The 27,722-nt window shown below is 41.7% G+C and overlaps 2 protein-coding genes across 5 annotated transcripts in view; both read right to left on the minus strand.

Moving 5' to 3' along the window:
* The window catches only part of gpr107 (G protein-coupled receptor 107), a 31,039-nt gene extending 16,848 nt beyond the window's left edge, over window positions 1–14,191 (minus strand). Inside the window, exons 1-14 of the mRNA XM_071351858.1 lie at window positions 14,034–14,191; window positions 13,512–13,634; window positions 13,285–13,335; window positions 13,057–13,148; window positions 9,578–9,726; window positions 9,323–9,354; window positions 7,849–7,905; window positions 7,638–7,748; window positions 7,238–7,371; window positions 5,127–5,202; window positions 4,899–4,972; window positions 4,665–4,782; window positions 4,292–4,422; window positions 4,068–4,111 (exon numbers count right to left, since the gene is read on the minus strand). Of these exons, the coding sequence (XP_071207959.1) occupies window positions 4,068–4,111; window positions 4,292–4,422; window positions 4,665–4,782; window positions 4,899–4,972; window positions 5,127–5,202; window positions 7,238–7,371; window positions 7,638–7,748; window positions 7,849–7,905; window positions 9,323–9,354; window positions 9,578–9,726; window positions 13,057–13,148; window positions 13,285–13,335; window positions 13,512–13,634; window positions 14,034–14,132 (1,291 nt within the window). The 5' untranslated portion in view covers window positions 14,133–14,191. The remainder of the gene's footprint in view (window positions 1–4,067; window positions 4,112–4,291; window positions 4,423–4,664; window positions 4,783–4,898; window positions 4,973–5,126; window positions 5,203–7,237; window positions 7,372–7,637; window positions 7,749–7,848; window positions 7,906–9,322; window positions 9,355–9,577; window positions 9,727–13,056; window positions 13,149–13,284; window positions 13,336–13,511; window positions 13,635–14,033) is intronic.
* A 292-nt stretch (window positions 14,192–14,483) lies between these two features.
* On the minus strand, window positions 14,484–26,075 carry LOC139544569 (folylpolyglutamate synthase, mitochondrial-like). Of its 4 annotated transcripts, none has more exons than XM_071351854.1 (16): window positions 25,892–26,074; window positions 24,617–24,745; window positions 24,455–24,503; window positions 24,235–24,299; window positions 23,582–23,646; window positions 23,015–23,129; window positions 22,387–22,464; window positions 21,846–21,907; window positions 20,600–20,702; window positions 20,287–20,364; window positions 19,710–19,857; window positions 19,470–19,553; window positions 18,958–19,108; window positions 18,718–18,793; window positions 17,545–17,611; window positions 14,484–17,131 (listed from the first exon to the last, which is right to left on the minus strand). In XM_071351854.1, exons 1-16 carry the CDS (start codon window positions 26,015–26,017, stop codon window positions 16,749–16,751), a joined length of 1,779 nt encoding a protein of 592 aa, XP_071207955.1. In that variant the 5' UTR covers window positions 26,018–26,074; the 3' UTR covers window positions 14,484–16,748. The 4 variants fall into 4 exon arrangements, with proteins under 4 accessions (XP_071207955.1, XP_071207956.1, XP_071207958.1 ...); XM_071351856.1 differs by having other exon boundaries at window positions 16,814–17,131; window positions 18,944–19,108; window positions 25,892–26,075; XM_071351855.1 differs by lacking the exon at window positions 23,582–23,646 and having other exon boundaries at window positions 24,450–24,503; window positions 25,892–26,072.
* Between the last annotated feature and the right edge of the window lie 1,647 nt (window positions 26,076–27,722).

Genomic DNA, 27,722 nt, shown 5'->3' on the forward strand with positions numbered 1-27,722 from the left:
AGCTCCCTCCAAAAATAAACATGGCTCATTTGAGACACATTTTAGAGCAGTTAGGAGATGAAGAAAAAGGTTTTCTATAAGTAGAGTATATGACACTTTATTAAAACACCTCTAAAAAAGAACATTGAATGAATCAGACGGGTAAAGGTTAGGGGTAGTTCTAATTTGAGGAGTTTTGCATGATGATTCAAAAAGCAAGTGATCCCAGATGTTTGGCCCGATATAAATCCGTAGAAGGCTAAAAAGGCCCATCAGAGAAGGCTGTGTTGGATGTAATAACGCTGAAAAGTGCCTTGATGCAATCTGAACCCCTTCCAACAGAAATGTGACCCGAGGGGAAAGAAATGGAGGGCGACTTGTACAGTCATTTATCATTCTCACACTGTACAACTTCCTCCACAGAAGTGGGACTTCAAAAAGGGGACAGTAAGCATCAAGTGTGGATCTTACTGTGGCCTAGTTAGGATAAAACAGGCCACTTTGAAACCAGGTGAGCAATTATGGAAGTGTCGTAACAACCTACTGTGGAATCGAGGAATTTTAACGCTTTGTGCCATAATCTACTCAGCCTATGGTGGTTACCTACCCATAGAGACAGACTTCTGAAGCTACACTAGGTTATTCAACCCTAAAACATTTATAAAAAAAGACTCCTGCGCTTTCTAGCAGACGAGGTAGACATACAGACATTCATGTGGCTCTGTGTGATAACGTCTGCTCTGATGAATAAATCATATGTACCACACATACTGTACACAAACGTGCGCGCGTGCACACACAATTTTGACACTAAGAAACGAAGCGTTAAGGGAGTTGATACAGGTGCACTGAGGAGGAAACAAAACTCAATTAGCTGCATGGAACCAAACAGTGGATCGTTCATTTGGAATAGTTACTCCATTATCTCTATGGGCTGTTCATTGACTTTAAGGAGCAACCACGTGGAATTGGAACTGGTCAATCAATTACATTTTACAAGAGGTCACTCAGAGAGAAAAAATAACTTGAAGGCACGATTCCTAAATCTTCATGAATGTTGACTGAAAATCGACTTTTTCTCGTGTTGAATTGTACGCTATGTAGTTTTGGTTAGACAGCAACCCATTTCTATTTGATCTGTTAAACAACTAGGAATTATAACACTAACACCAAGAATATATGATATGAACTCCCTCTTTACAGTCAAAATGGCACAAACAAATCTCTTGGGGATTGTAACAGCTGTGGATTTGGTGAGGTCTGTCCTATATCATACTGCTTATTGTTCAATTAAAAACTGTGGAATGGAGTCTGTCCAAAATGAGACATTTGACCCTATTCACACAACAGACAGAACCTTCTATGAGCTCCCATTCATGATAGGAATGTCATGAGAGCCAGCTCATTGACAAGTGCTATAAAAAAAAAAAGATGTCTGTTACAGTGCCCTGATGAGATGAGCCCAACCTGAATGCATGTGAAATGGCCTGACATTTCAGTAATGAAACAGACCTGGTAGCTGTGCTTTCCCCTTTCCTCGCCTGGTCTAATCATGAGTAGAACGGGAATTAATGCGGTGGCTCAACACTTCAATAGAAAAACTTCTGCATGGAACAAGGAGAAGGGGAGCACAATAGGCCAGTGTTCCGGAGTGATGGTTTTCTGTTCTACCCGATAATTAAACTGAACAAAATTATAAAAACGCAAACATGTAAAGTGTTGGTCCCATGTTTCATGAGCTGAAATAAGATATTCCCGAAATTTTCCATATGCACAAAAAACGTATTGCTCTCAAATCTCTGTCAGTGAGCATTTATCCTTTGCCAAGATAATCCACCCAACTGACAGGTCTGGCATATCATAAGCTAATTAAACAGCATGATTTAATCAGGGACAATAGGTCACTAAAATGTGCAGTTTTGTCACACAATGCCACAGATGTCTCAAGTTCTGAGGGAGTGTGCAATTTGCATGCTGACTGCAGGAATGTCCACCAGAGCTGTTGACAGAGAATGTAATGTTAATTTCTCTACCATAAGCCACCTCCAACGCCGTTTAACAGAAATGTCAGTACGTCCAACCGGCCTCACAAACGCAGACCATATGTAACCACGCCAGCCCAGGACCTCCACATGCGGCTTCTTCACCTGCAGGATCATCTGAAACCAGGCACCCGGACACCCAGACATTTCTGTCTGTAATAAAGCCTTTTTGTGAGGAAAAACTCCTTCCGATTGGGGAGCCAGGCCCAGTCAGTCATGTGAAATCCATAGATTAGGGCCCAATGAAATTATTTCAATTGACTGATTTCCTTATATGAACTGTAACTCAGTAAAATTGTTATATGTTGCGTTTTATGTTCAGTATAATTGCACACACCTGGTATCCCAGGTCTAAAGCAGTCCCTGATTAGAGGGGATCGATAAAAAAATGCAATGGAACTGGCTTTGAGTTTGAAAGGCACTAGACCATATTATATATCACATATGGAGGAAATGTTGGTGAGCAGGAACAGGCCATTTAGTAATACTTTTTGGACAAAGAAAAAGCGTTTTGGGAAGAAAAGAAAACCAATTCGCACACCAAGGCAATGGCATTAGATCCTGGTGTCGTTTTCTAAAGACAAGCGCTTAGGGGTCAGCAGTGAGAACATATGGCAGGGGTCGGCAACCCTGTTACTTAATGTTTCTGATTTAACCAACCTAGAAGACTAGGTGTGTTGAATTTAGGCAATCACTGAAATGATCAATTAGCTCAGTTGGCCAGGTGTGGTGCCTAGTTGGAACAAAATCCTGCAGTAACTGTGGCACTCCAGGAACAGAGTTGCCTACCCCTGCCATAGGGTATCCTGCTATGCTTTGAGAGGCCTTATTGCTGTCGACTGACTACGCTCACAGAACAAAAAGCTAAAAAAAGGACCCTATTTGGCAGTGTATTGGCAAGGGGACGGGACACCTTTATGTTAGCTTCAGCATATCTTTACTGAGAAAACCGAATATGTTGTAGAGCATTATGGGTAGCACAGCATGCTACAGGCAAGGCGATGGGTGACGTAGTCAGGAAACTACAGTTAACTTCGTCATAAAAAAAGCTTCTATTGGTTCTCTCCTGACTCATCCATCTGACACATCCATCTTTCTTTTGAATTAAATAAATAAACCTGGAGCCTTCACATTTGTATGAGCTATAGCAAGTTCCTTGGCAATATGACTTGGCAGCGGCATATGTTCGTACTGGTCCCCTGTGGAAATCAAACCCACAACCCTGGCATTGCAAGCGCCATGCTCTACCAACTGAGCCACGCGAGCTACCGAGACATTGGTTTACCAACAAAAGAGTGTGGAACTGTGCAACTACAAGCATGTAAACCCTGGCATGGAAATAGTTAAAGGCTCTCTCATTCACATCCACAGCTCATCCACAGCTCCTGACCATCATAAGCCAATCAGAGATTTAACCAATCAAAGCTCTTATAAACCTCAAAATGAACCACCCCAACGACAACACCTTGGGTCCCAACTTTCCTCAATGTCTGAATGTGTGGGAGAAATGAATGAATGGTTCAAATAAAGCTGAACTATGACTGACTATGATGAGGAATGCAGGGTGAAGTACAAACAGTGAAGGGCAATGAATAAGTTAGTCAGTCAGAGAGCATCCAGCTACAGCAGAGCAAAACACTCACTATAAAACTAAGCTTTTAGGAGAAAGTCAAAAATAACACTGCCCATGACCTAGATCAGGATTTGCCCTTAAAATATTCACAGACCACCATTTCACTCCAAAATACTTTGTTCTTTTTCTCAAAAGACTTTAGAATTGTTTAAACTTTTATGAGGGGTTACTTGGGTTGTAACAGGAAAATAGCTGGGGTGAAAAACTATTCCAGACCACAGTTTTAAACTTTGTGGTTGGGAGTAGGACCATGGACATGGAGTTGATTTTAAGTGGAAATGTCCCATTACATGAAAGATTTTAACTCCATGCTTGCCCTTGTTATTGAATATGCTGTCGCAGTAAGGTGGCCAACTGCAGAGAAGCACTGGCTCACAAAAATGAACGTTTTCTTAAGCGAAAAGGAAGCATACCTTTCCCATCTGTTGATGAGGCCTCTTGTAAATGTCTGATGGACCTGTGGACAAGTGAGAAAAGGAGAAATGTCATACCAAGTGGAAAACTGGAGGAGAGCAGACATTATCTAAAATAATCGCTCTTTCAAAGATGTCAGCTGGTCTCTAGGTACTTTGTGGCGGGGCACCTAAAAAAACAAAACCTAGGGGAAACACTGCCCATAGAGAACCTCAGAACTCACCAGACCACGGGGAAGAGGATGGCGCCGCAGCACAGCAGGTCCACCAGGAAGAGCACCTCTTTCCACAGGCCGTACTCCGTGGTGCCCTCCTCTGTAGACTCTAAGATGATGTACGCCACGTTGGCCAGCACCTGGAGGGGTCAAAGGTCATGTGCTCCCATCAGTGCCACTGCAGTCCCCACTAGGATGCTTTTTGGGTAAAGATTTAAGATCAGCCTATCCCTTGTCACTATATAAATATGACCCATCATCATGGTAGTCATGCCTTTAAGCACAAATCTAGGATCAGCCTACCTTGTCATTGTAGACGTTATCAAGTACAATGGTAATCTTGCCTCAACAGTTAGATGGTTCTAGATGGATGGTATTGTACCTGTAGTGGAATGACAATCATGAAGATCTTCTTGTCCTTATCTGAGAGGATGTGCTTGACAAAAGCCCAGCCGGTCCCTATCAGAGCAATGGTGATGAATAAGAGTGCCCCCTTCAGTCTGCAGGAAGAAACACAAGCACTGCACGCTCATACCAAGTGACAAAACGACATTGATAAGTTTCAGTGCAGGTGAAGCGGAGACACAGAGGAGGCCATTTTACTGGTGAGACTTACAGGTGAGTGATGTAGTAGACCACAGCCCATCCTTCTATGGGGAAACCCTGGTTAGAGATGTAGTAGTAGTCAATCTGGAAGACAAAGGTCTCAGACATCAGTTAATGACTCAAGCTGGACAAACTAAACTATATTCTATTTGATTTCATTTTTACTTCAAAACTTGGAAGCACCCCCTTTTTTTGCAGTTAAATACAGCAAGGCTTGGATTGTAGTCTGTGTGCTCACCGCGTGGAAGATGAGTGATAGAGACTTGGTGAAGGGGAGAGCAGTCATGAGCCAGTGGATTTTATAGACATCAGCACTGCCAGAGAAAGAACAAGAGACGGGGTAAAGAGAGAGAGAAAAGAGGGAATTAACATTGGTTAGGTTTATGCCATTACATTAATAATTAATCTCAACAAGGGAAATAGTTATCCTTAAAACATTTTGAAGAGTATGATGATATTACGTTGGTATGGAGGTAAATGTTTGGCTATCTGGTGACCTCTACTGGTCAATGTAAAACAATGCAGGTGTGACTGAGGCAAGACCACTGCTATTCATTTACATTTTAGTAATTTAGCAGATGATCTTTTCTAGACCAACTTACAGTTAGTGTATTTCCACAGCATTTGCTCAGGAGCTCATAGAGCAGTCAGAGCACTCTGAGGTAAAAGGTCATGACATGAGACAAAGGGTAGCACACTGTGGCATGCTGACTGATCAGATTAGTGAAGAAAATGAGATACCTAGTCAGTTGCACAACTGAATGCATTCAACCAAAATGTGTCTTCCAACCCCTCTGAATCAGGACAAATAGAATAGTCATGAATTATTCTTCAAGTCTTAACTTCTTTGGGACTGGGGGGCAGTATTGAGTAGCTTGGATAAAAAGGTGCCCAGAGTAAACTGCCTGCTACTCAGTCCTAAAAGCTAGAATATGCATATAATTAGTAGATTTGGATAGAAAACACTCTGAAGTTTCTAAAACTGTTTGAATGATATCTGTGAGTATAACAGAACTCATATGGCAGGCAAAAACCTGAGAAGAAATCTAACCAGGAAGTGGGAAATCTGAGGTTTGTAGTTTTTCAACTCTTTGCCTATCCAAGATTGTGGAAATGGGGTCATATTGCACTTCCTAAGGCTTGCACTAGATGTCAACAGTCTTTAGAATCTTGTTTGATGCTTCTACTGTGAAGGGGGGAATGGGAGCTGAATGAGTCAGAGGTCTGGCAGAGTGCTACGAGCTGTTCACGTGAGAGGTAGCTTGCGTTCCATTGCAATTCTACAGACGAAGGAATTCTCCGGTTGGAACATTATTGAAGATTTATGATAAAAACATCCTAAAGATTGATTCTATACTTAGTTTGACATGTTTCTACGAACTGTAATATGACTTTTCGTCTGAAATTTCGCCTGGACCTGCCCGCGCGTCGTCAGTTTGGGTTGTTTACTAAACGCGCGAACAAAAAGGAGGTAGTTGGACATAAATTATGGACTTTATCGAACAAATCAAACATTTATTGTGGAACTGGGATTCCTGCGAGTGCATTCTGATTAAGATCATCAAAGGTAAGTGAATATTTATAATGCTCTTTCTGACTTTGTTGACTCCACAACATGGCGGATATCTGTATGGCTTGTTTGGGCTCTGGCTCTGAGCGCTGTACTCAGATTATTGCATGGTGTGCTTTTTTGGTAAAGCTTCTTTGAAATCTGACACAGCGGTTGCATTAAGGAGAAGTTTATCTAAAGTTCCATGCATAACACTTGTATTTTCATCAACATTTATGATGAGCATTTCTGTAAATTGATGTGGCTCTCTGCAAAATCACTGGATGTTTTGGAAGCAAAACATTACTGAATGTAACGCGCCAATGTAAACGGAGATTTTGGATATAAATATGAACTTTATCGAACAAAACATACATGTATTGTGTAACATGAGTGTCATCTGATGAAGATCAAAGGTTAGTGATTAATTTTATCTCTTTCTGCTTTTTGTGACTCCTCTCTTTGGCTGGAAAAATGGCTGTGTTTTTCTGTGACTATGTACTGACCTAACATTATCGTTTGGTGTGCTTTCGTCGTAAAGCCTTTTTGAAATCTGACACGTTGGCTGGATTCACAACAAGTGTAGCTTTAATTTGGTCTATTGCATGTGTGATTTCATGAAAGTTAAATTTTTATAGTAATTTATTTGAATTTGGCGCTCTGCATTTTCACTGGATGTTGGCCATGTGGGACGCTTGACATATCCCAGAGAGGTTAAGGAAGGCACAGCCATGATCAAAACAGTGCTGACATCTCCTGTGCCGCAATACACCCCCCCCCCCTCCTCCTGGGTAACTCACCGCTGAGTGCGGAGAACGTGCAACCACAGTGTGCCGAGGAAAAAGAAGAACATAGACATGATGATGTAGAGCTTGGGCAGGGGGATCTCCCCAGCAGACAGGAAGCTGTTGGGGTTCTTCTCCTCGATGCTGATCTGAAAGCCATTCAGACACAAATAAGCAAGTGTGGCTAAAATAATGTTTCATTTTATTATAAAATAATGTTCAGGATGTGATTTCGACAACATAGAAAATTAGGAAAAAGTGGATATTGGTACGGGGCTAGGTCCATTTCAATGACGTACGAATAGGGAATGATGTCCTCCTGACAAATCAGGAAAAATCACACCTGATAAACCAGATACAAACTTCAACTTGCAACAAAAGAAAACTACGAAGAGGGTGAAAGAAACACACTCACTTCAATGCTGAAGCGGAGGGGGTTAACCATCTGAGTGTCTTTGCTGTAGCAGTTGTGGAAGTAGAAGTTGTACAGGCCTTGCTGCTCGTCTGTGCTGACGTTGAAGTGAAACTGCACGCAGGGAGGGGGGGGGGGGGGGGGGAAACACCTGTGACCTATGTAGCCCAACTCAAGCTAAATAAATTATATTAGCCTGGTGAACGAGCCTTACCTGAAAGGAGAAGACTTCTTTGTTTCTATGGAGTGGAAAAGGCACTTCAGCCTTTTTCTGTGAATATCAAGAGAGCGGGATCAGAAAACGTGCTTTGATGAAACGACGGCTGGATCGCAATCCTTAAAAAGTCCTCATTCACAAACCCTTGGCTAAATTAGTAACTGGGTAAAACCCTTTATCTGGGATGCAGCCCTTGGGAGCCACTGGTTTTCCTGTACAATTTCTATTTGGTGACAGACCGACATAGATAAGTGAGAACAGGTCCCTTGGTGAATAAAATCCACTAAATCAATCAAAACCACTTAATCAGTTTTCAGAGGAAAAACAGTGACAGTCCAACCCAGAGATAAAGCATGTTGGAATTGCTGTGCTAATAAACTTGTTTCACAAAAAGTTCTCACAAAACGTTTTGTTGAATAATACTTAAATTTAAATGTGCAAGAGCAAAGTTGTATAAATTATGACCCAGGAAACACAGTCACGTATTTTAATGGTGTGTGACGCCAAGAGCTTTGTAATTTGCTTACAAAACCGCCAGACACCAGGGCTCCAATGAAAAAGATGTACCTTTTTATTGCGTGCCGTCGGCATGGGTAAATGGACGAGGGAGCAAGATTGAGATCCAGATACTTATTTTCTTACATTGGTTGAGGTCAAAGGGTGACAGAGTAACTATACTGAACAAAAATATAAATACAACATGTAAAGTGTTGGTCCCATGTTTCATGAGCTGAAATAAATTATCCCAGAAGTTTTCCATACGCACAAAAAGCTTATCTCTTTCAAATTTTGTGCACAAATTTGTTTACATCCCTGTTAGTGAGCATTTCTCCTTTGCCAAGATAATCCATCCACTTGACAGGTGTGGCAAATTAAGAAGCTGATTAAACAGCATGGTCATTACACAGGTGCTGGGGCCAATAAAAGGCCACTCTAAAATGTGCAGTTGTGTCACACAACACAAAGCCACAGATGTCAAGTTTTAAAGGTAGCGTGCAATTGGCATGCTGACTGCAGGAATGTCTACCAGAGCTGTTGCCAAAGAATGTAATGTTAATTTCTCTACCATAACCCGCATGTTGTTTTAGAAAATGTGGCAGTATGTCCAACCGGCCTCACAACCGCAAAACATGTCTATGATGTTGTGAACAGAGTGCCCCATATTGGTGGTGGGGTTATGGTATTGGCAGGCATAAGCTACAGACAACAAACACATTAGCATTTTATCGATGGCAATTTGAATGCACAAAAATACCGTGACGAAATCCTGGCCCATTTTTTTTTTTTAAAGGCATATGTGACCAACAGATGCATACCTGTATTCCCAGTCATGTGAAATCCATAGATTAGGGCCTAATTTTATTGCAATTGACTGATTTTCTAATATGAACTGTAACTCAGAAAAATCTTTGAAATTGTTTCACATCGCTTTTGTATTTGAGTTCAGTATATGTTATATGAATATTCTTACCTCTGCAACATCCCGCTTGGGTTTACTCTCACCTAGGATTCAAATGACAACATTGAGAACAAGTTTAGTACAACAGATAAAACAATATATTCAACCATTGGTCATAACTTACACTGCTCAAATGCAGAATTCCTCAGCTATCTCGAACTTTGGCGTAAATCTACCATCAATGCAAGTTTAAAACATGTCCTCATCTCAAGTCAGTATTTATTCAGCCCTAAATAAAAATGTATGAACTGTAATGAGGAACCATACCATCACCATGGTCTCCCACAGGGTTTGTGTCATCTTTCCCCTTTACAGGTTTCTGTTGGTCAGCTCCAGTCTCAATGCCTATTGCCTCTCGGAGGCCAGGGAGGATGTCAGGGAACACATTCTCCTCAGATGACATCTTCATCTTCACCCTGAGTCACACACAAACAAAATACATGTTTAGCCAAAGTTATGGTATAACATAACTTCAAAAAAAATGTTTGGCTGCTTAAAGCCACACTCCTCAATATGATTCAATCCACAATTAGCCCATAACTCTTGCCAGGGCGTCAATGTAGAAATGATTTGTTCTTAAATCAAATCAAATTAAATTTGATTTATCACATGCGCCGAATAGAAAAGGTATAGACCTTACAGTGAAATCAGTTAAGAAAAATAACTTAAGTAAAAAAATAAGTAACAAATAATTAAAGAGCAGCAGTAAAATAACAATAGCGGGAGGCTATATACAGGGGGTACCGGTACAGAGTCAATGTGCGGGGGCACCGGTTAGTCGAGGTAATATATAGATGTAGAAGAGAGTTAAAGTGACCATGCATAGATAATAAACAGAGTAGCAGCGTAAAAGAGGGGGGGGGGGGGGGGCAATAAATAGTCTGGGTAGCCATTTGATTAGTTGTTCAGGAGTCTTATGGCTTGGGGGTAGAAGTTGTTAAGAAGTCTTTTGGACGACGCTCAATGCCATCAGAAGAATCCCAGAACATATTCCAGTCTTTGCTAGCAAAACAGTCCTGTAGCTTAGCATCTGCTTCATTTGACCACTTTTATATTGACCGAGTCACTGATGCTTCCTGCTTTAATTTTTGCTTGTAAGCCGGAATCAGGAGGATAGCATTATGGTCAGATTTGCCAAATGTATGGTGAGCTTTGTACGCCTGCGGAGTAAAGGTGGTCTAGAGTTTTTTCCTCTTGTTGCACATGTAACATGCTGGTAGAAATGAGGTAAAACAGATTTAAGTTTCCCTGCAATAAAGTCCGCGGACACTAGGAGCGCCGCCTCTGGATGAGCATTTTCCTGTTTGCTTATGGCCATATACAGCTCTTTAACTGCACTCTTAGTGCCAGCATTGGTTTGTGGTGGTAAATAGACAGCTACGATGAATATAGATAAACTCTCTTGGTAAATAGTGTGGTCTACAGCTTATCATGAGAAACTCTACCTCAGGCAAGCAAAACCTCGAGACTTACTTATATTTCGTGCACGAGCTGTTGTTTACAAATATACATACAGTGGGGCAAAAAAGTATTTAGTCAGCCTCCAATTGTGCAAGTTCTCCCACTTAAAAAGATGAGAGAGGCCTGTAATTTTCATCATAGGTACACTTCAACTATGACAGACAAAATGAGAAAAGAAAATCCAGAAAATCACATTGTAGGATTTTTAATGAATTTATTTACAAATTATGGTGGAAAATAAGTATTTGGTCACCTACAAACAAGCAAGATTTCTGGCTCTCACAGACCTGTAACTTCTTCTTTAAGAGGCTCCTCTGTCCTCCACTCATTACCTGTATTAATGGCACCTGTTTGAACTTGTTATCAGTATAAAAGACACCTGTCCACAACCTCAAACAGTCACACTCCAAACTCCACTATGGCCAAGACCAAAGAGCTGTCAAAGGACACCAGAAACAAAATTGTAGACCTGCACCAGGCTGGGAAGACTGAATCTGCAATAGGTAAGCAGCTTGGTTTGAAGAAATCAACTGTGGGAGCAATTATTAGGAAATGGAAGACATACAAGACCACTGATAATCTCCCTGGATCTGGGGCTCCACGCAAGATCTCACCCCGTGGGGTCAAAATGATCACAAGAACGGTGAGCAAAAATCCCAGAACCACACGGGGGGACCTAGTGAATGACCTGCAGAGAGCTGGGACCAAAGTAACAAAGCCTACCATCAGTAACACACTACGCCGCCAGGGACTCAAATCCTGCAGTGCCAGACGTGTCCCCCTGCTTAAGCCAGTACATGTCCAGGCCCGTCTGAAGTTTGCTAGAGAGCATTTGGATGATCCAGAAGAAGATTGGGAGAATGTCATATGGTCAGATGAAACCAAAATATAATTTTTGGTAAAAACTCAACTCGTCGTGTTTGGAGGACAAAGAATGCTGAGTTGCATCCAAAGAACACCATACCTACTGTGAAGCATGGGGGTGGAAACATCATGCTTTGGGGCGGTTTTTCTGCAAAGGGACCAGGACGACTGATCCGTGTAAAGGAAAGAATGAATGGCGCCATGTATCGTGAGATTTTGAGTGAAAACCTCCTTCCATCAGCAAGGGCATTGAAGATGAAACGTGGCTGGGTCTTTCAGCATGACAATGATCCCAAACACACCGCCCGTGCAACGAAGGAGTGGCTTCGTAAGAAGCATTTCAAGGTCCTGGAGTGGCCTAGCCAGTCTCCAGATCTCAACCCCATAGAAAATCTTTGGAGGGAGTTGAAAGTCCGTGTTGCCCAGCAACAGCCCCAAAACATCATTGCTCTAGAGGAGATCTGCATGGAGGAATGGGCCAAAATACCAGCAACAGTGTGTGAAAACCTTGTGAAGACTTACAGAAAACGTTTGACCTCTGTCATTGCCAACAAAGGGTATATAACAAAGTATTGAGATAAACTTTTGTTATTGACCAAATACTTATTTTCCACCATAATTTGCAAATAAATTCATTAAAAATCCTACAATGTGATTTCCTGGATTTTTTTCCTCATTTTGTCTGTCATAGTTGAAGTGTACCTATGATGAAAATTACAGGCCTCTCTCATCTTTTTAAGTGGGAGAACTTGCACAATTGGTGGCTGACTAAATACTTTTTTGCCCCACTGTAGACCATCACCCCTTGTCTTATCAGAGGCTGCTGTTCTATCCTGACAAAAAAGTGTAAAACCAACCAGCTGTATGTTATTCATGTTGTCATTCAGCCACGACTCGGTGAAACATAAGATATTACAGTTTAATGCCCTGTTGGTAGGATGTACGTGCTCGTAGTGAGTCTATTTTCTTATCCAATGATTGCCAACGTACAAAGGCAGATTACCCACTCGCCGTCGGATCCTTACAAGGCACCCAGACCTACATCCCCAATATATATCTGTCTCTTTCTCCTGCGAATGAGATGATGAGGGCCTTGTCGGGTGTCTGGAGTAAATCCTTCGTGTCCGACTCGTTAAAGAAAAAATCTTCTTCCGGTACGAGGTGAGTAATCGCTGTCCTGATATCTAGAAGCTCTTTTCAGTCATAAGAGACAGTGGCAGAAACATTATGTACAAAACAAGTTAGAAATAACGCAGGAAAAAAACACATAATAGCACAATTGATTAGGGGACTGTAAAACCGCAGCCATCAAGTTGACTAGCCTGATTAAATAAAGGTTAAATAAAAAAAACTACTTGTAAGCAATGGTAACTCTTTGTAGAAGGGTACATGGGGTTCCCTGCGGTCAGATAGAAACTCACTCATTTTTCTTGAAGTCAAATAACAGCAATGCCACAGCGACGTCACTGCTGGGAGACTTCTTAAGGACACAGTAGTCCAGATCTTGATCATCCTGTGCACACGCACAAACACACCAGACATTATTGATCTCATCCTGTTAGTAGGAGTAGCTCCTGTGTAGGCCTAGTCCATGTTGAAAAGCTTCAGTAATAACAACAAACAGATCTTAGACTAGAATGGATACTCACTAAATACGTAGAGAAGCCATTGCTGCTTGTCCTATCCAGACTGAATCCAACCTGAATAGGAAACGGACAAAGATTACAAAATAGATGTTGGTCAGAGCCATGCATTTTGTAAATAAGAAGATTAAATGTACCTGGCTACATCATTTCCCAATGGGGCTTCTCATGCAATGACAATTCCTAGAAAATGTATTGAACAGACCACTGACAGACATTGAAATGGATCTTACCGTGGAGCTGTCAATCTTGTCCAGATCCTCCCCAGTAAGGGTAAGACTGGACATATTCACTATCATGTAACCATGTTTGTAGAAGCCAAAAGTGTTCAGGTGGACTTTCTGCCGAATGTCATCCTGAAAGAATGTAAGTGACAAACCAAATTTGATTTTGATCAAGGTTACTGTTAATTGACATTGTAGTATCAGTGCATTAGAGATTAGCTGGCCACCACACTTAGTCAATAATTGTGGCCTACCATTTTCAAATCATAGTACAAGGTGACCAGCTATTAAATCAAAAGCAACATAGCTAACAAGTGTTGTTTGTTAGCTAAAACGTTCAGTGGATAAACATGTTAAATACCATTAAAGACGAGCAAGTATTGCGACCTTATGTCTTATCCACGCGTAATTAGCTACACTAGACGATGTATTTATTATGATGAACCGCTAGCTAGCTAGGTCTGATTGGCATGAAACCCTATTCACTTGTATGACAGTAAGCGGCAATATGAAACTGGCAAATAAACCTACCTCGAGTTTAAGATGATGTAACCTGCAATGGCTTTCTCTGAGAAATAACAAAAATAACACAATAGTAGCCGTAAACATATATATTTTGTCGGTCGCCATTTTTCTAAAAAAGCATAATGGCAAGCAACTCACTTCCGGCAGGATTTACGCTCTGACGCATAAAAGAAATTATGCTACGTCGTACGTTTTTCTTGTTTTGCGTTTAAGATAATCTTTTGTTTTGGGTAATACATTTTTCCTTGTATTTTTGGTACTTTTCCTCGTTTGTTTAACAAATGACATGTTCTGCTTGAAACATTGAGAATGTAAAACAATTTCATCTGCATTACATTCCAGGCCGTGTACAAAGCAAGAATCACCAAATATCAATGCTGGAAAGAGTGGAAAATGCAGTAACCACTTAAATACTAGTGCTTCCAAACTGGACAATATGATGCATAAGAAAACACATCTGTTAATGATTCATTTAATTATCTTAAGTGCACATACATTTAAAACTATAGCATTTCGCTGAAATGTTAAGACCACTTTAAAACAGATTTGGGAATAGTCTAGCAGTTTCTAAAACCCAGGGAAATATTGACTGAAATATTGACTGCATTCCAGGCCAACTACATTGCAGTCACCTGCCAGATCGCACAATGCCTGGATCATATCATCTACCTGTAGCAATCTTATACCTGGCTGTGCAGTCGATAGGGCACCCATTAGTTGCTGTGTGTACTGCAGCATGACTGCAATATAGTCAGACTAGAACAGGGCCAATCACTCAAATCAAGCGCTAATTTCCATGGTACTTTGGGTGTAAGCATTAGTACAAAACGTTTTGCAACAGGAAACAAGAGTTTCTACTTTCTATTGGACAAATTCATGTAGAGCCCTCCCTGTTTCATTCTGTTTGGTTCCTAGTGAATACACCCCTGGTGATTTTTTTTGTGGGGAATTTATTCATTAGTCAGTTTCCAAAACAGTCTCCTCCATAACAGAAAACTTTGTCCAATAGAAACTATTTTTGTTAAATTTAGGTAGGTCCCTCCCGGTTTTGTTCCATTTGGTTACTAGATTAAGACAGGTTCTATTGCAAAAAGCTTTGTAACAGATACCGACTTACAAATACACCCTACCTCTAGTGTGTTTGTGGGTTTCTTTACAGTAGACATACAATTGCACTCAGACACAAATTTACAAGGCAATGAACATTCTGAAATGTTAGTCACAAAGCAACTGCAGTATAAAAGACTTATCGCTTATGACACCGTAGAGTAATTTACAGACATGTTAGTTTACATTGTGCTCAACGCTAAAGGTCTAGTTTTATTGTAGAGGTGTTCAATTTTTTTATTGAAGGGAGAATATCTGATTTACCAACACAATGATAGCTACACGAAGCACATTTGAAATGTTTAAGAATACAGTCAACAAATAATGCAAGTCTGCGAGATCGGCAAATGAGGATCTCACTAGGAAATAGTGAAACAAAACAAAAATTAAAAACTGTTCTCTTTGTAAGAAATCCAGTTCATGTTGCAACCCTCTCCCTGTCTCTTATTGGTAGCAATGAAAGGACAGGAAAGAAAGCCATTCTTGTACACAACCCAAAGAAACGTACTGGGTGGAAAGAGTGAGGCCTTTGACTAACCGTTTCCACACTTTCTTTGGATTACCTGTCATTTTAGGGGCCTACCGTCCCACTACCTTCTTCTCAAATGCTTTTAAAGCACAATACCACTTCACATAAACAATAACTGTAAACACCCGTGTCATACTGGAAATCGCACAAATGAACCCCCCAAAAGTCCATGTAAACAGTTTTAGCTTCAAGTATAAGACTTAGGGTTAATATTTTGTTTTCTATTGTTGGATACTAATTGACTTGAATCTGTTTGTGTTGCATGAGCCAGTTTATAATTGCACAATCACTTATTAGTAGTAATAACTTGTCATTGGTTAGGATGTTGGGACTGGAGACTTATTGCAGTGCAGGGGGGGCTAGATTGTGTGTGAGACACTAGTCTCTCTTACCCTGCCCACAAAGGATCTGGACTCATGCTATCAATAGGAGGGAGGAACAGAGTTCTTGCCCAGCACTGACTGACTGTTTATCCTAGACACAAAGAGGTGACCCCACCTAGCCAGAAGGCATAAATATATATGCATGTGTGACCGGTTTGTGTGCTATGGAGCTGTAGCATCCAGTTTGTGTGTAATACATCTAGTTTAAACTTCCTTTGGTGTCTATCTGGAATTTGTACCAGAACCTTACACTGATTGTTTTCTATCTGTGGTTCTCTTTTCGTAGTGTACTGATGTATATATGTTTTAAAATGTCATTGTAGGGCTCATCTATAAAAGAGACCAAGGTCTCCAAATGGCTCCCTGTCAAAATAAAATAACGTGTGATCCTCAGTAAGGCTCTGTGTGGTACTGGCTAAAACATTTGACATGAACTTGTATTGGCCAGAGCCCTCTATTTATCAATTGAAATAGAAGGTTCTAGCAATGGCCATTTCAATTAGGCTTACCAAGGACTGGGGGTGACACAAAACCCTGTTGCCTGGTACAAATTGAATAACCTGCCAGTAAGCATAGCTAACAAGCTTTCCCTTAGGCTGCATGATATCCCAGCATTTAGCTCTCTCCAGAGAGGGTTTCTTCTTGATTCTGCTTACCAGACAAATCAATCTGATCTATTGCTGTTCTGACAGAACCATTCCTTTAAGAGGCAAAGGAAGGGTCGAGGTGTTTCAGGACGCCCCCAACCAGATGGAGGCTTCCAGCGACGAGGACGTGGATGCCAGTGGCATCTCTTAGCGGAGCGGCTTTGGCTGTCACGCTGGGCTTGACGGGGATGACCCTCTTGTCCGGGTGTGCCAAGACAGAGTCCCTGCCCTGGCTAAGCCACTGGAGGGCGCTGAGGATGCAGGGGAAGACTAGGGTTTTGCTGCAGCGCTCGGCTGCCACCAGTGGGAGAGCGTCGCGGGAGATGAGCAGCTGGGCGCCGGGCTTCTCTTCCTGGCCGTTGAGCAGGCGCCAGCTCCTCTGGTTGTCCAGGCAACGGGTGAGCATATTTTCCACAGAGACATTGAAGTTTTGTTGGTCTGAGGGGAGGGAAGGTTACACAATGCTACATTCTTCCAGAATCAAAATGGGCATAATTTAAAATGGCAGATTGTACCGTCAAAGGGAAATCACATGCAGAACCATTTTATTTTCACACATTAATAGCCAGAACATAAAAGCAACACGTCGGCCATTAGATTTGTGACAATGTTTGCTGGTTTGGACACCATGTTAACACAGCAACATCCTTCTTTGCCCTTCCATTGACAGTGAAGTGAGAACATGCTCACATTTACACCAATGATTAACACAGATCGCGTCGCATAATTACAACGGAAGAGCTATTCATGTCATCATACTAGGCTACTGTTGGATCTGTCAAGCCACAGTCATTGACAACGTAGTTGGTGTATGTTATGCCTGGCTAAAAATCACAATGTGACAGCCTTACCTGCATTACATGATGCAATGGCCTCTGTGATGTTGGGGCAGAACACAGCAAAGTCAAAATGGCATGGCTGAAAACCCAATACAGAAAAAACTAAATCAGTTACAGTTGTCCTACAAACATGGCATATATTTTATATTTTAGTCATTTAGCAAACGCTCTTATCCAGAGCGACTTACAGGAGCAATTAGTGTTAGAAGCCTTGCTCCAAGTGCACAGAGATTTCACTTAGTCAGCTTGGGGATTTGAACCAACGACCTTTCAGTTACTGGCCCACTGCTCTTAACCACTAGGCTAGCTGCTGTCCATACAGTGCGTTCTGAAAGTATTCAGACCCGGGCTCTGGCTGGGCCACTCAAGGACATTCAGAGACATGTCCAGAAGCCACTCCTGCATTGTCTTGGCTGTGTGCCGAGGGTCGTTGTCGTGTTGGAAGGTGAACCTTCACCCAGTCTGAGGTTCTGATCGACCTGGAGCAGGTTTTCATCTCTGTACTTTGCTCCGTTCATCTTTCCCTCGAGCCTGACTAGTCTCCCAGTCCCTACTGCTGAAAAACATCCCCACCGAGTTTGAAGGTAGGCCTTGAAATACATCAACAGGTACACCTCCAATTGACTCAAATTATTTCAGAAGCTTCTAAAGCCATGACATTTTCTGGAATTTTCCAAGCTGTTTAAAGGCAGTCAACTTAGTGCATGTAAACTTCTGATCCACTGGAATTGTGATACAGTGAGTTAAGTGAAATAATCTGTCTGTAAACAATTGTTGGAAAAATTACTTGTGTCATGCAAAATAGATGTCCTAACCGACTTGCCAAAACTATAGTTTGTTAAAAAGAAATGTGTAGAGTGGTTGAAAAAACAAGTTAATGACTCCAACCTAAGTGTATGTAAACTTCCGACTTCAACTGTATGCATCTGTTTACTTGTAATAAATTTGCAAACATTTCTAAAAACATGTTTTACCTCTCAATATGGGGTATTGTGTGTAGATGGATGAAATAATTGTTTCTCCATTTTAGAATAAGGCTGTAACATAACAAAATGTCCGAATGCACTGTATATGACAATACCATCACTACAGGATGGGCTGACATCATTTGTGATTGCGAAACATTGATTTTGAATGTTTAGTACCTATCGTTGTTGTGCAGTTAACCTAGCCTAGTGTACGCACCACCAGTAACTTAAGCATGGCTGCCGAGTCTCTCTCCCCTGTGGCGTTGAACAGTAGCACTCTGACCACAGGACCACTGAGGAGACATAGGGGGTAGGTATACGGTTAGGATACCACAGATTATCAACTGACAGACTTCGCTTGAATTGCAGAGCTCAACAAATGGTAAGATGCATAGACCACAATTGCCAGGACAACACACAGACCTAGTGGAGCACAAACTCACACGTAGATACTGACCCTGTGGTTCTTTCGTGTTGAGCAGCAACCTCGCTGAACCAGCTTACACAGGCCAGCATGCTACGGGTGGTGTGGGCTCCGTCCAGGAAGTAGGTGACTGGGCCATGCTTCAGAGTCTGGGTCCTCCCCGGCCACGCAGTGTCCTCCAGCCCTACCGCCCAAGAGGAAAGCGATGTACTGTTGCTGAATACCAAAATGGAACCCTAGCATCTACTGCAGATCTAAAATGATTTGATAAGTGTAAGCAGGAAGTTGCGCTGGGAGGCTTCCTTGGTTGTTGGTGCTGAAACAGGGGAACGAACCATGGACCTTGATATACAGTCCACCTAGTCCTCTGCTATAAAGCCATTAGTAATTCAACCCCCCCACCCTCAAATTCAGAGAAAAACACTTAGTATTTTTAGTATTTTCATGACCTATCAATGCTCAGGTGATTGAGTTCACCCCCGTGGTTTTCACCAGAGGCTGTTATTTTGCAGGTGAGTGTGTTGGAGTTGTTCTATTGAACTGACCTTTCGCCATAATGGGGCTTGGCTGGAAGCCAGCGGCCGGCGACACGCCTTTACTCTCGTCAGCGGGGGAAGGGATGCTCTGGTCTACAGGAGAAGAGTAGAAGATGAGGATTACACATGACCTGAAATCAGCACACAATCAAAACATACCATGTCCAACAATCTCACACCTGTATACACCCAGGTTGTTCCTTTACCCTACCACCCACAGACCAGCTTCAAACACTCACTCCGACCTACCAGAAAGGCAGCGTCTCTGTAGCCAACTGTGGCTGAGCTGCAGGGCAAGGGAGGCGTTGGAGCGCTGGTGGTGGCCAGCCAGGCCCAGGCGCAGAGGTCCCGAGTCAGCAGGGTACTCCTCCAGTTCTGGGCACACCCAGAGAGGACACTGAGGAGGAGGAAGAGAGAGGGTAGGAGAAAGAGTCAAAGTTATTCAAGGACAGTCCAAGGGATAGATATCAACGATCATAATTCACATCAAAGTCCGATATTATGCAATTGTTTGTGTTATTACCCTGAAATGTAACATTATTAAACCATTTGCTCATTTACTGCTTGCATATATCATAGAATTCTTACGAGGCTCTTTGAAACTGTCATATGCCCGCCCAGGATAGTTTTTTTTTCTTCATTAAACGACTGAGGAAACTTCTGCTGACTTTTTAAAAGGACATTTTACTCAAATTAATAAAGTGGGGCACCACTGCTAAATAAATACAGGGGAAACATTGTGCTCATACTTGATTATAGGCCAAGTATCTACAAACAGTCTACAGACAATGTTGTATCTTGTTTTATGACTTCTTTATTGGCTCACCCCAATCTCCTTTGCTCTCTCTTTGAGAACCATCATAGGGCCGTCGGGTTGCTTCACAGTGAAGGCAGGAACTCCTGGCTGAGGAGACACGAGAAATAATTAAATAACGTCAGTAACTCCTGTTTATTTCAGCATAGTCAAATGTTAGCACTTGTGGCTTTCTTGGTGTTTTACTACATGCATTAAACAATCATGCGTCAATTGAGGCTACTTTGTAACATTCTAGAGGTGGTGTTCTGAAAATGTTCTGAGTCAGAATGTATCAAAAGTGCAGCCTTGACAAAGCAAGAGTTAAACTGTACTGCAATCTAACCTTAAAAATGCCCCCTTTCTGCCAGGCAATTTTCTCGATGGTATCCCCCAGTATTGAGGTGTGATCTATACCCAGGGAGGCGATGCCACACACCCACGGCCTCCTGTCAGAAGAGGACATACAGAGCATAGACTACAGAGTTCAGTGGACTCAATGGATCTTCACACAAAATAACTTTGTTTATACAGCAGGGAAAGTGAGAGTGAGATAAATGGTCTGTAAGTTACTGCATGAATTACATTTTTAATCAGATTTCATGTTAAAGGTAGACTCTAAATGACATAGCCATGTGGTAGAAGTGAGCGACACGCAACACTCTGATCTCACATCATCCGAGCATGTGCACGGGTTCACTTCACGCTGTTAGAGCGTGGTAGCCACGGGAACAAAACAGAGAAGTTGAGCCTCGTGTTTCAATGCTCTTAGTGGTTGCGGAAAATGACCCACCAGGTGGTTTACTTTCTGCATCTACATCATAGCGCTGAGTCTACCTTTAACTAGTTTGTATTAGTTACTTGTTTTGGAAGTGTAACCAGCAGGTGAAGGGTGAGAACAGAAATGAACTGCATGTCAGATCTGCCAGTTCTCGTGTTGGTGACCATCTAATGTAGTACTAGCTCTGATCTGACCATGGAGAGGTCCTACAGGCGAGAATGATTTGTATCTCAATTATGGGAAAGTACAGGGGCAAGTCAAATTAATCATTTGTCCAGCGTAGAAAATGTATTCCATACATAGTTAGTAGATAAGCATATCAAACCTGAATGCTTGTGCCTACGTCGCACATCTTCTGAAAGTCTTTAGCTCATTTAAAAAAAGGTCTGTTCTCAACAACCCTCTTCAAATAGCATCCAATGTCTCTCTCGCTCTATCAACTAACAATAAATGGAGACCTTTCATTGCAAAATGGGGCTGCTGACAAAATGGGAGGCTTGACGAGACAGTCAGTCACGCTTTGTTAATGAGGTCGCACCATAGGACAAAATGGTGGAAGGGCTTGTCAAGTGAGTTCAGTGAGACATTAGGCACACAGCAGTAGTCACTAGAGACTTTGGAACTGAGCCAGGGGGTACAGTGAGGGGAATTAGGGTATGCTGCAGAGGGGGATTCCATGAGAGGGAATGGTTACATCAGCTGCAGCATCATCATAGAGATCTATTTCTAATCAAATTAAAGGCGATTACGGACCATTGAACTAAATCCTGTTTGTTTCCCATCCCATAGGATCCAATTCCATGCTTCTTACCGGATTATGTTTGTGCAGTCGTAGGCTCCACCAATCCCAACTTCAATCACTGCCAAGTCCACCTGCATCACAAGACAATATGGGTGGCTGAGCTCAACCCACATTTCTATTCAGTCATTTCAAGAGGTCAATTGAAAGAATTGATAAGTGCCACTTTTTTTTTTATTTTACCAAGAAGAATTGAGTCATGAAATGTAATTAACTTCCTGATTTGACGAGAGTCGATCATCTGACCCTGTGACAGATAGGCCATAAATCTCAGGAGAAATGTTTACCAGTACAGGGTGTGACTCATTAGTAGCCATGAAGATGCCACCACCAATATAAAAGGTCACCACTATGCATTAGTGTCTGCAAAACATGAGGGGCCCCTTGTCTCCTTTTTCATGCCAATCCTATCAGGTGTGTGAAGAAATGAACAAGGACTGAAGGGAAAGGGAGCAACCACCAGCCCCAGAAACGCTGCACAGGGACACCAGAGGTATGATGGGAATACAGGCCCTGATATGAGAGATGTGGTACACTGGTTATAGCGACCTACCTTCTCCTGCAGGAAGACGTGGAAGGCCAGGATTGTTAGGAAGCGGAAGTAAGCGGGCATACTCCCCCCGTGAGTGTCCTGAGAGGGGTCAAAGGTCAACAGGATATTACTATAACAGCTTCGTAGTATCCCATCAACATCTCAATGAGCAGATATGCAACCTCATTTAAGGGCGACAGCTACAGCATGGGACATCTACAACAAATCATATGACACTGGTCATTATAGGACGAGAGGTTTTTCATTTTCTCCCTAAACTACATTATCAGTTCTAACGGCTAGAGACAGGAATAGTACACAAGGTAAAGTTGGCTAAATTCAGGAAATGGCCCAAACCCAGATGTATAACGGTTACAGGCAAATTGTGAAGGGCCCTGCTATTTTAAATGTATGAGTAGAACTCATTTAGTTTAGTACATCCAACTTAAAGATATTTGAAGAATTTATTACATTTTATTTTCTCTACAGGAAAAGAAGAGGGAGCAACGTGTCATGGTTGGAGAATGTGTCATATTCTGAAACACATTAAGGACACACCCTTCTCCTCGGAGGTCAAAGACCAGGAGCACAGAAAGCAGAACTCCAAACCTTCACTACAATTGGAATCGGAACCTTTTTCCACAACTACCTTGGTTTCATACAGCCGTCCATACACCTGCCAGAAATATTTTGTGAAGAGTTCTTTGCCGATTGGTTTTCCATTAATTCTTATCCTCTCCCTGACTTGTACCAAATGTGGGGAACTGCAATCGACAGAAAATAATGTGTTAAGTCAAAAACATGAGTTACAATATATAATTGAGGATTATTAATTCTTAAAAACAGGGGTATGGTAAGCGAACCTTTGCAGTAGAGTAGAAATTCACTGAAACACTTATCAATTTCTTATGACTAAAATGAGTCTCATTTCTCCAATACATCTTCAGAAGGGTTAAAAATCCAAAACATGGGAATGTTTAACTAACACTAATCTAATAAAAACAGTTCTGTAAGAATGAGGTTTATGCAGCAGGCTAGGTCTAATTAATTAATAAATATTTTTTTTTTTTAAATTGGTAAAATCATGACGTCTGATCTTCAGGTCGGAAAGTCTGAGCTCTAGAAAGATGCCAGAGTTTCTGACTTGGATGACCGCTCAAAACAAATTTTCCCAGTGGGATCGTTTTGTCTGAGTTCTCAGTTGCCTTGAACGCACTGAAGGCGGAGATTTCCGAGTTCCCAGTTGTCTTGCACTGCATCATGCACAAATTCATGTTGTTCCTATGACCAAAGAAAGTGAAATATTCCTCAATATTAAAATAGACAAACTGCTAATAACAATAGAAACTCAGGGCTATCGATACACTTGGCTAATCATTAATTGCAGCGCCAAGTGGATGTAGGGAGAAGTGCGTTGTGTTTTGTAATAGTGTTGAATAAAAAAAAAAAGTGTTAACAGAGCTGAATAAAAAGACGTTAACTCACTCAAAAGCCACAGCTCTTTGCTATATTCTTTGACAGTCTCTGGCCATGGTTTTAAAAGTTATGAAATCTCACATAGGCTGTGGCCAGGGTTGTGGATGCTGTATGGTGATTTGAGCTATCCGATTGGCCAGCGCAATAGGCGCACTCGATCGTGACCACTGCTCTGTAACTACTACACAAGAACGTTGGCTCAGCAGTACGTGAACTTAATGAATAATGTTTCATGCAGAAAATCAGATGACAGATTATGGCTGGGTTAACTGGATGAGGCTGGTAACCACAAGTAAATGTCCTTAACTCAGCATCAAAAACAGCCCTTTTTTTCTCAACAATTAATTTGTTGTAGGTAGGACTGCTCTGGATTTGATACTTCTTGATATGTACCTGTAAAATCCAGTCCGAAAACCGTAACTTCTCAGTATTTGTTCTGTGAAGGCGCACGTTGACCCCTGAAAGATAAAAATTTGAAACATTACTCACCTTCTTCCCACAATGCCATATCAAGTTGTTTACAACATTTGTTTGGCAAACTTTGCACAAGATACGAGCTTGGGGCTAGCTCATAGATTAGTGGATTTAAACACACACACACTCCACACCTTGCCTTTCGTTCCTGTGACATGAATGATATTGAGATGGTCAAGTTCTTCCACCTTGGAATGAAAATGGGAAAACATTTAGATTAGGAGATAATCAATTCTTGATCATTTCAAATGACAATCCAGAATAAATGGTAGGGGGAGACACTGCTGTAGAATATATTTACCACCAGGCCTGCTCGCTCCAGGAAGCCCCTCATGGCCTGGAGCTGGAGTTGAGGGTGACCCCGCTCTCGACGCACTTGCTCCAGGGCACAGGCATTGGTCTGCAGGGTATTGAGGGTGCACACTGCATCCTGTAGTGCCAGAAAAAAACACAAAAGTGCATGTAGTTTTCCATATCTCTGGAAGGTATTTTATTTTACATTTATTTAACTAGGCAAGTCAGTTAAGAACAAATTATTATTTTCAATGACGGCCTAGGAACAGTATTTGTGCCTTGTTCAGGGGGAGAACGACAGATTTTTACCTTGTCAGCTCTGGGATTCGATCTTGCAACCTTTCGGTTACAAGTCCAGCGCCAGCAAGTTAACGTACTATCTATCTAACGTTGGCTCGCTAGTTTGACAAGTTTATGGCTCACGTTCAACTTGATCAACAGCTTCTATACATACAAATAAATGAGAGCCATTTTCCAACTTCGCCATCTATCTAGTAATCATTTACCTTCAAATCAGCAAACTAGTGTTCACGTGCAAGGGACAAATACTATTAAAACTACCGAATGTTGTTGGACTGGCTTTGGGGTGGACATTAGCTAATCTGTTATCTGGTGTAAGTTATGAGGCTAGGCAGCATGGCGGGTCCGTTTTAGCAAACTTCGCAGCATGAATGTTTTCCTGAAGTTATTTGTAAAAAATAATAATAAATGTTCCGCTGAGCAATTGAATATTTTGTTAGCCTACTTAAACTAGTTAGTATGCAAACACCAACGCCCCAATTAAAAGTGTGCACTTTTAAAAAACGTAGCTACTGTACCAACCATACCTGCTCAACTTTCACTTACAAGCTAGCTATCTCCACAAACGGTCTCTACTATCTAGCTGGATAGCTCAGCCCACAGGCTAATTTATGTGTTGCTGGTAAAGTCATGGTGCGAGATTATTAACAAAGTAAATATAGCTGCCAAGGTAAACTCATGCATTCAACAGACAGTGACAGTCTGCTTAAAGTTTAGACCGTTCTGTAGCATGTGAAATTATTTTGTTAAAATGTAGTTAAGCGTTTTTCCCCCGTTATGAACTATAGTCTTAATGAAACACGTGTGTATCGAACACTACAAAGTGGAATTGGCAAGGTTTTAATTTCATGGTCTTGTGTAAGATTTTTGGGGCGGCAGGTAACCTAGTGAACCATGAACTTGTCAAACTAGCGAGCTAACGTTAGATAGTACGTTAACTTGCTAGCACATTGGCTAGCAGATGATAGCCACAGTATCTTACCTGATACTCCATTCTGTGAAGTCGCGGTTCTGCCTTTGTACTTGAACACTTCACTGTGGTAAACTTGGACGACCAGTCCTTCTGGCGGAGGAACGCGGCAAACACGCGAGAAAAGCGTACCATCATGGGGCTTGTGTAAGCGCACACAGGAAACTGCCGCCAAATTTGGGCGATATTCCTGTCAGAACGTGGTGTCGTCACGCCACGCCTCTTGAGAGAAATGTCTTCTTCTTGTTCTGTGGCGTTTATCGGCGGTTGGCATCCAACGTTTTAGTGCATTACCGCCACCTACTGTACTGGAGTGTGGGCCAGAAACAAGGAGGAACTAAATCCTACCTGCCAGCCCCGTTTCTCTTAAAAAAAGACAGCAACATTTTTGAAGCTGTATCTAATGATGTTCTACACATTATGCTCATAGGAGAGAGGAGGTGGATGTGAAGGTGCAAATGAGCAAGTCAGTGGCTAATGGAATCATATGGACAGTGGTGGTGCAGTGATGCCAGGAGCAGTGAAAGAGCCACACCAAGGGCAAGAATCTATAGAATACCGCATTATGAGTCATACTACCCATATAACCTAGCGGTCAAACAGGGAAATGTTTCCAATCATTTTTACACCATTCGTTTTTCCCATGGGGGATTTTAGAAACACTTAAACTAAGGTTTGTGTCTTGTGTAGGCTTACCTTCACAAGGCCAAGGTGATTTGTATCAATATATTTGCCTGTATTTATCCCTCAAAAATGAAATGATAATTAGCTGCTAATTCATAGAAATTTCTGTAGGACCTGGACATGGCTTTTTTAGTATTGTTTTCTCTCTCCTTTAGTTGCATCAATTACTTTCATCTACTGTTCTGGATGAGGAATTGGTGTAAAAGTATTTCCTTTCGAAATATTCCACAAGGTGGCACCATACTACTATGAGCGGTATAAAAACATGACCTTATCCGAATCATATACATCACATTCCAATTTTAGTCTCTCAATTTGCAATTATAACCATGTGTATATCAGACAATATACCACGGGTATGACACAAAAATACTTGTTTACTGTTCTTTTTTTTACAGCAATAAAGCACCTCTGGGGTTTGTGGTATATGGCCAATATACCACGGTTATGGTTTGTGTCCAGGCACTACGCTTCATGTTGTGCTTAAGAACAGCCACACCCCCTTGGGTCTTATTGCTTAATTATACAGTGGTATATCAAAGTGGATGTAAAAAATTAATCCAGGACAGGAAACAATCTTGTAACCTCCACACTGGGCACACACTGGTTGAATAAAGGTTTTTTCCAAGTCATTTCAATAAAATTACATTGAACCAATGTGGAATAGACGTTGAATTGACGTCTGAGCCCAGTGGGTCATGTCAAAGACGCTTAAAAGTGCAATCCGTAACATTGATTTCTGGTGACAAGTATCGGCAATGTTGTGAATGTGTTTGTTTCAGGTTGATTGTGTTTGCCACAGGTAATAGAGAGCATATTGGAACGACCTTAATGTACCGCCTAGTGACCCTGTCAAAAGGTGTGGATCTCTTGTAACGGCTGAGGTGTTGGGTTGACAGTCGCTGGAACTGGGTTCGAGTCCCAGTCAGGGTTATCCCCAAATTTGCTACATTGGTGTCGGAACTGTCTTTAAGGCCATCGGAGAGGCGTGTACATGTGAGGGACTTGTTATAGAAAAGCATGGGGACCGAATTGTAGTTACAATATTGTGCATTCAAAGTAACTTCCATATATAAGTCCCATTCGTCAATGAATATGCGAGACTGAGCTGGATGTTACAATACAGTTAATATTTCATTGCCATTCTAAACCAATACTT

Source organism: Salvelinus alpinus, chromosome 18, assembly GCF_045679555.1.
Source record: "Salvelinus alpinus chromosome 18, SLU_Salpinus.1, whole genome shotgun sequence".
NCBI classification, from domain to species: domain Eukaryota; kingdom Metazoa; phylum Chordata; class Actinopteri; order Salmoniformes; family Salmonidae; genus Salvelinus; species Salvelinus alpinus.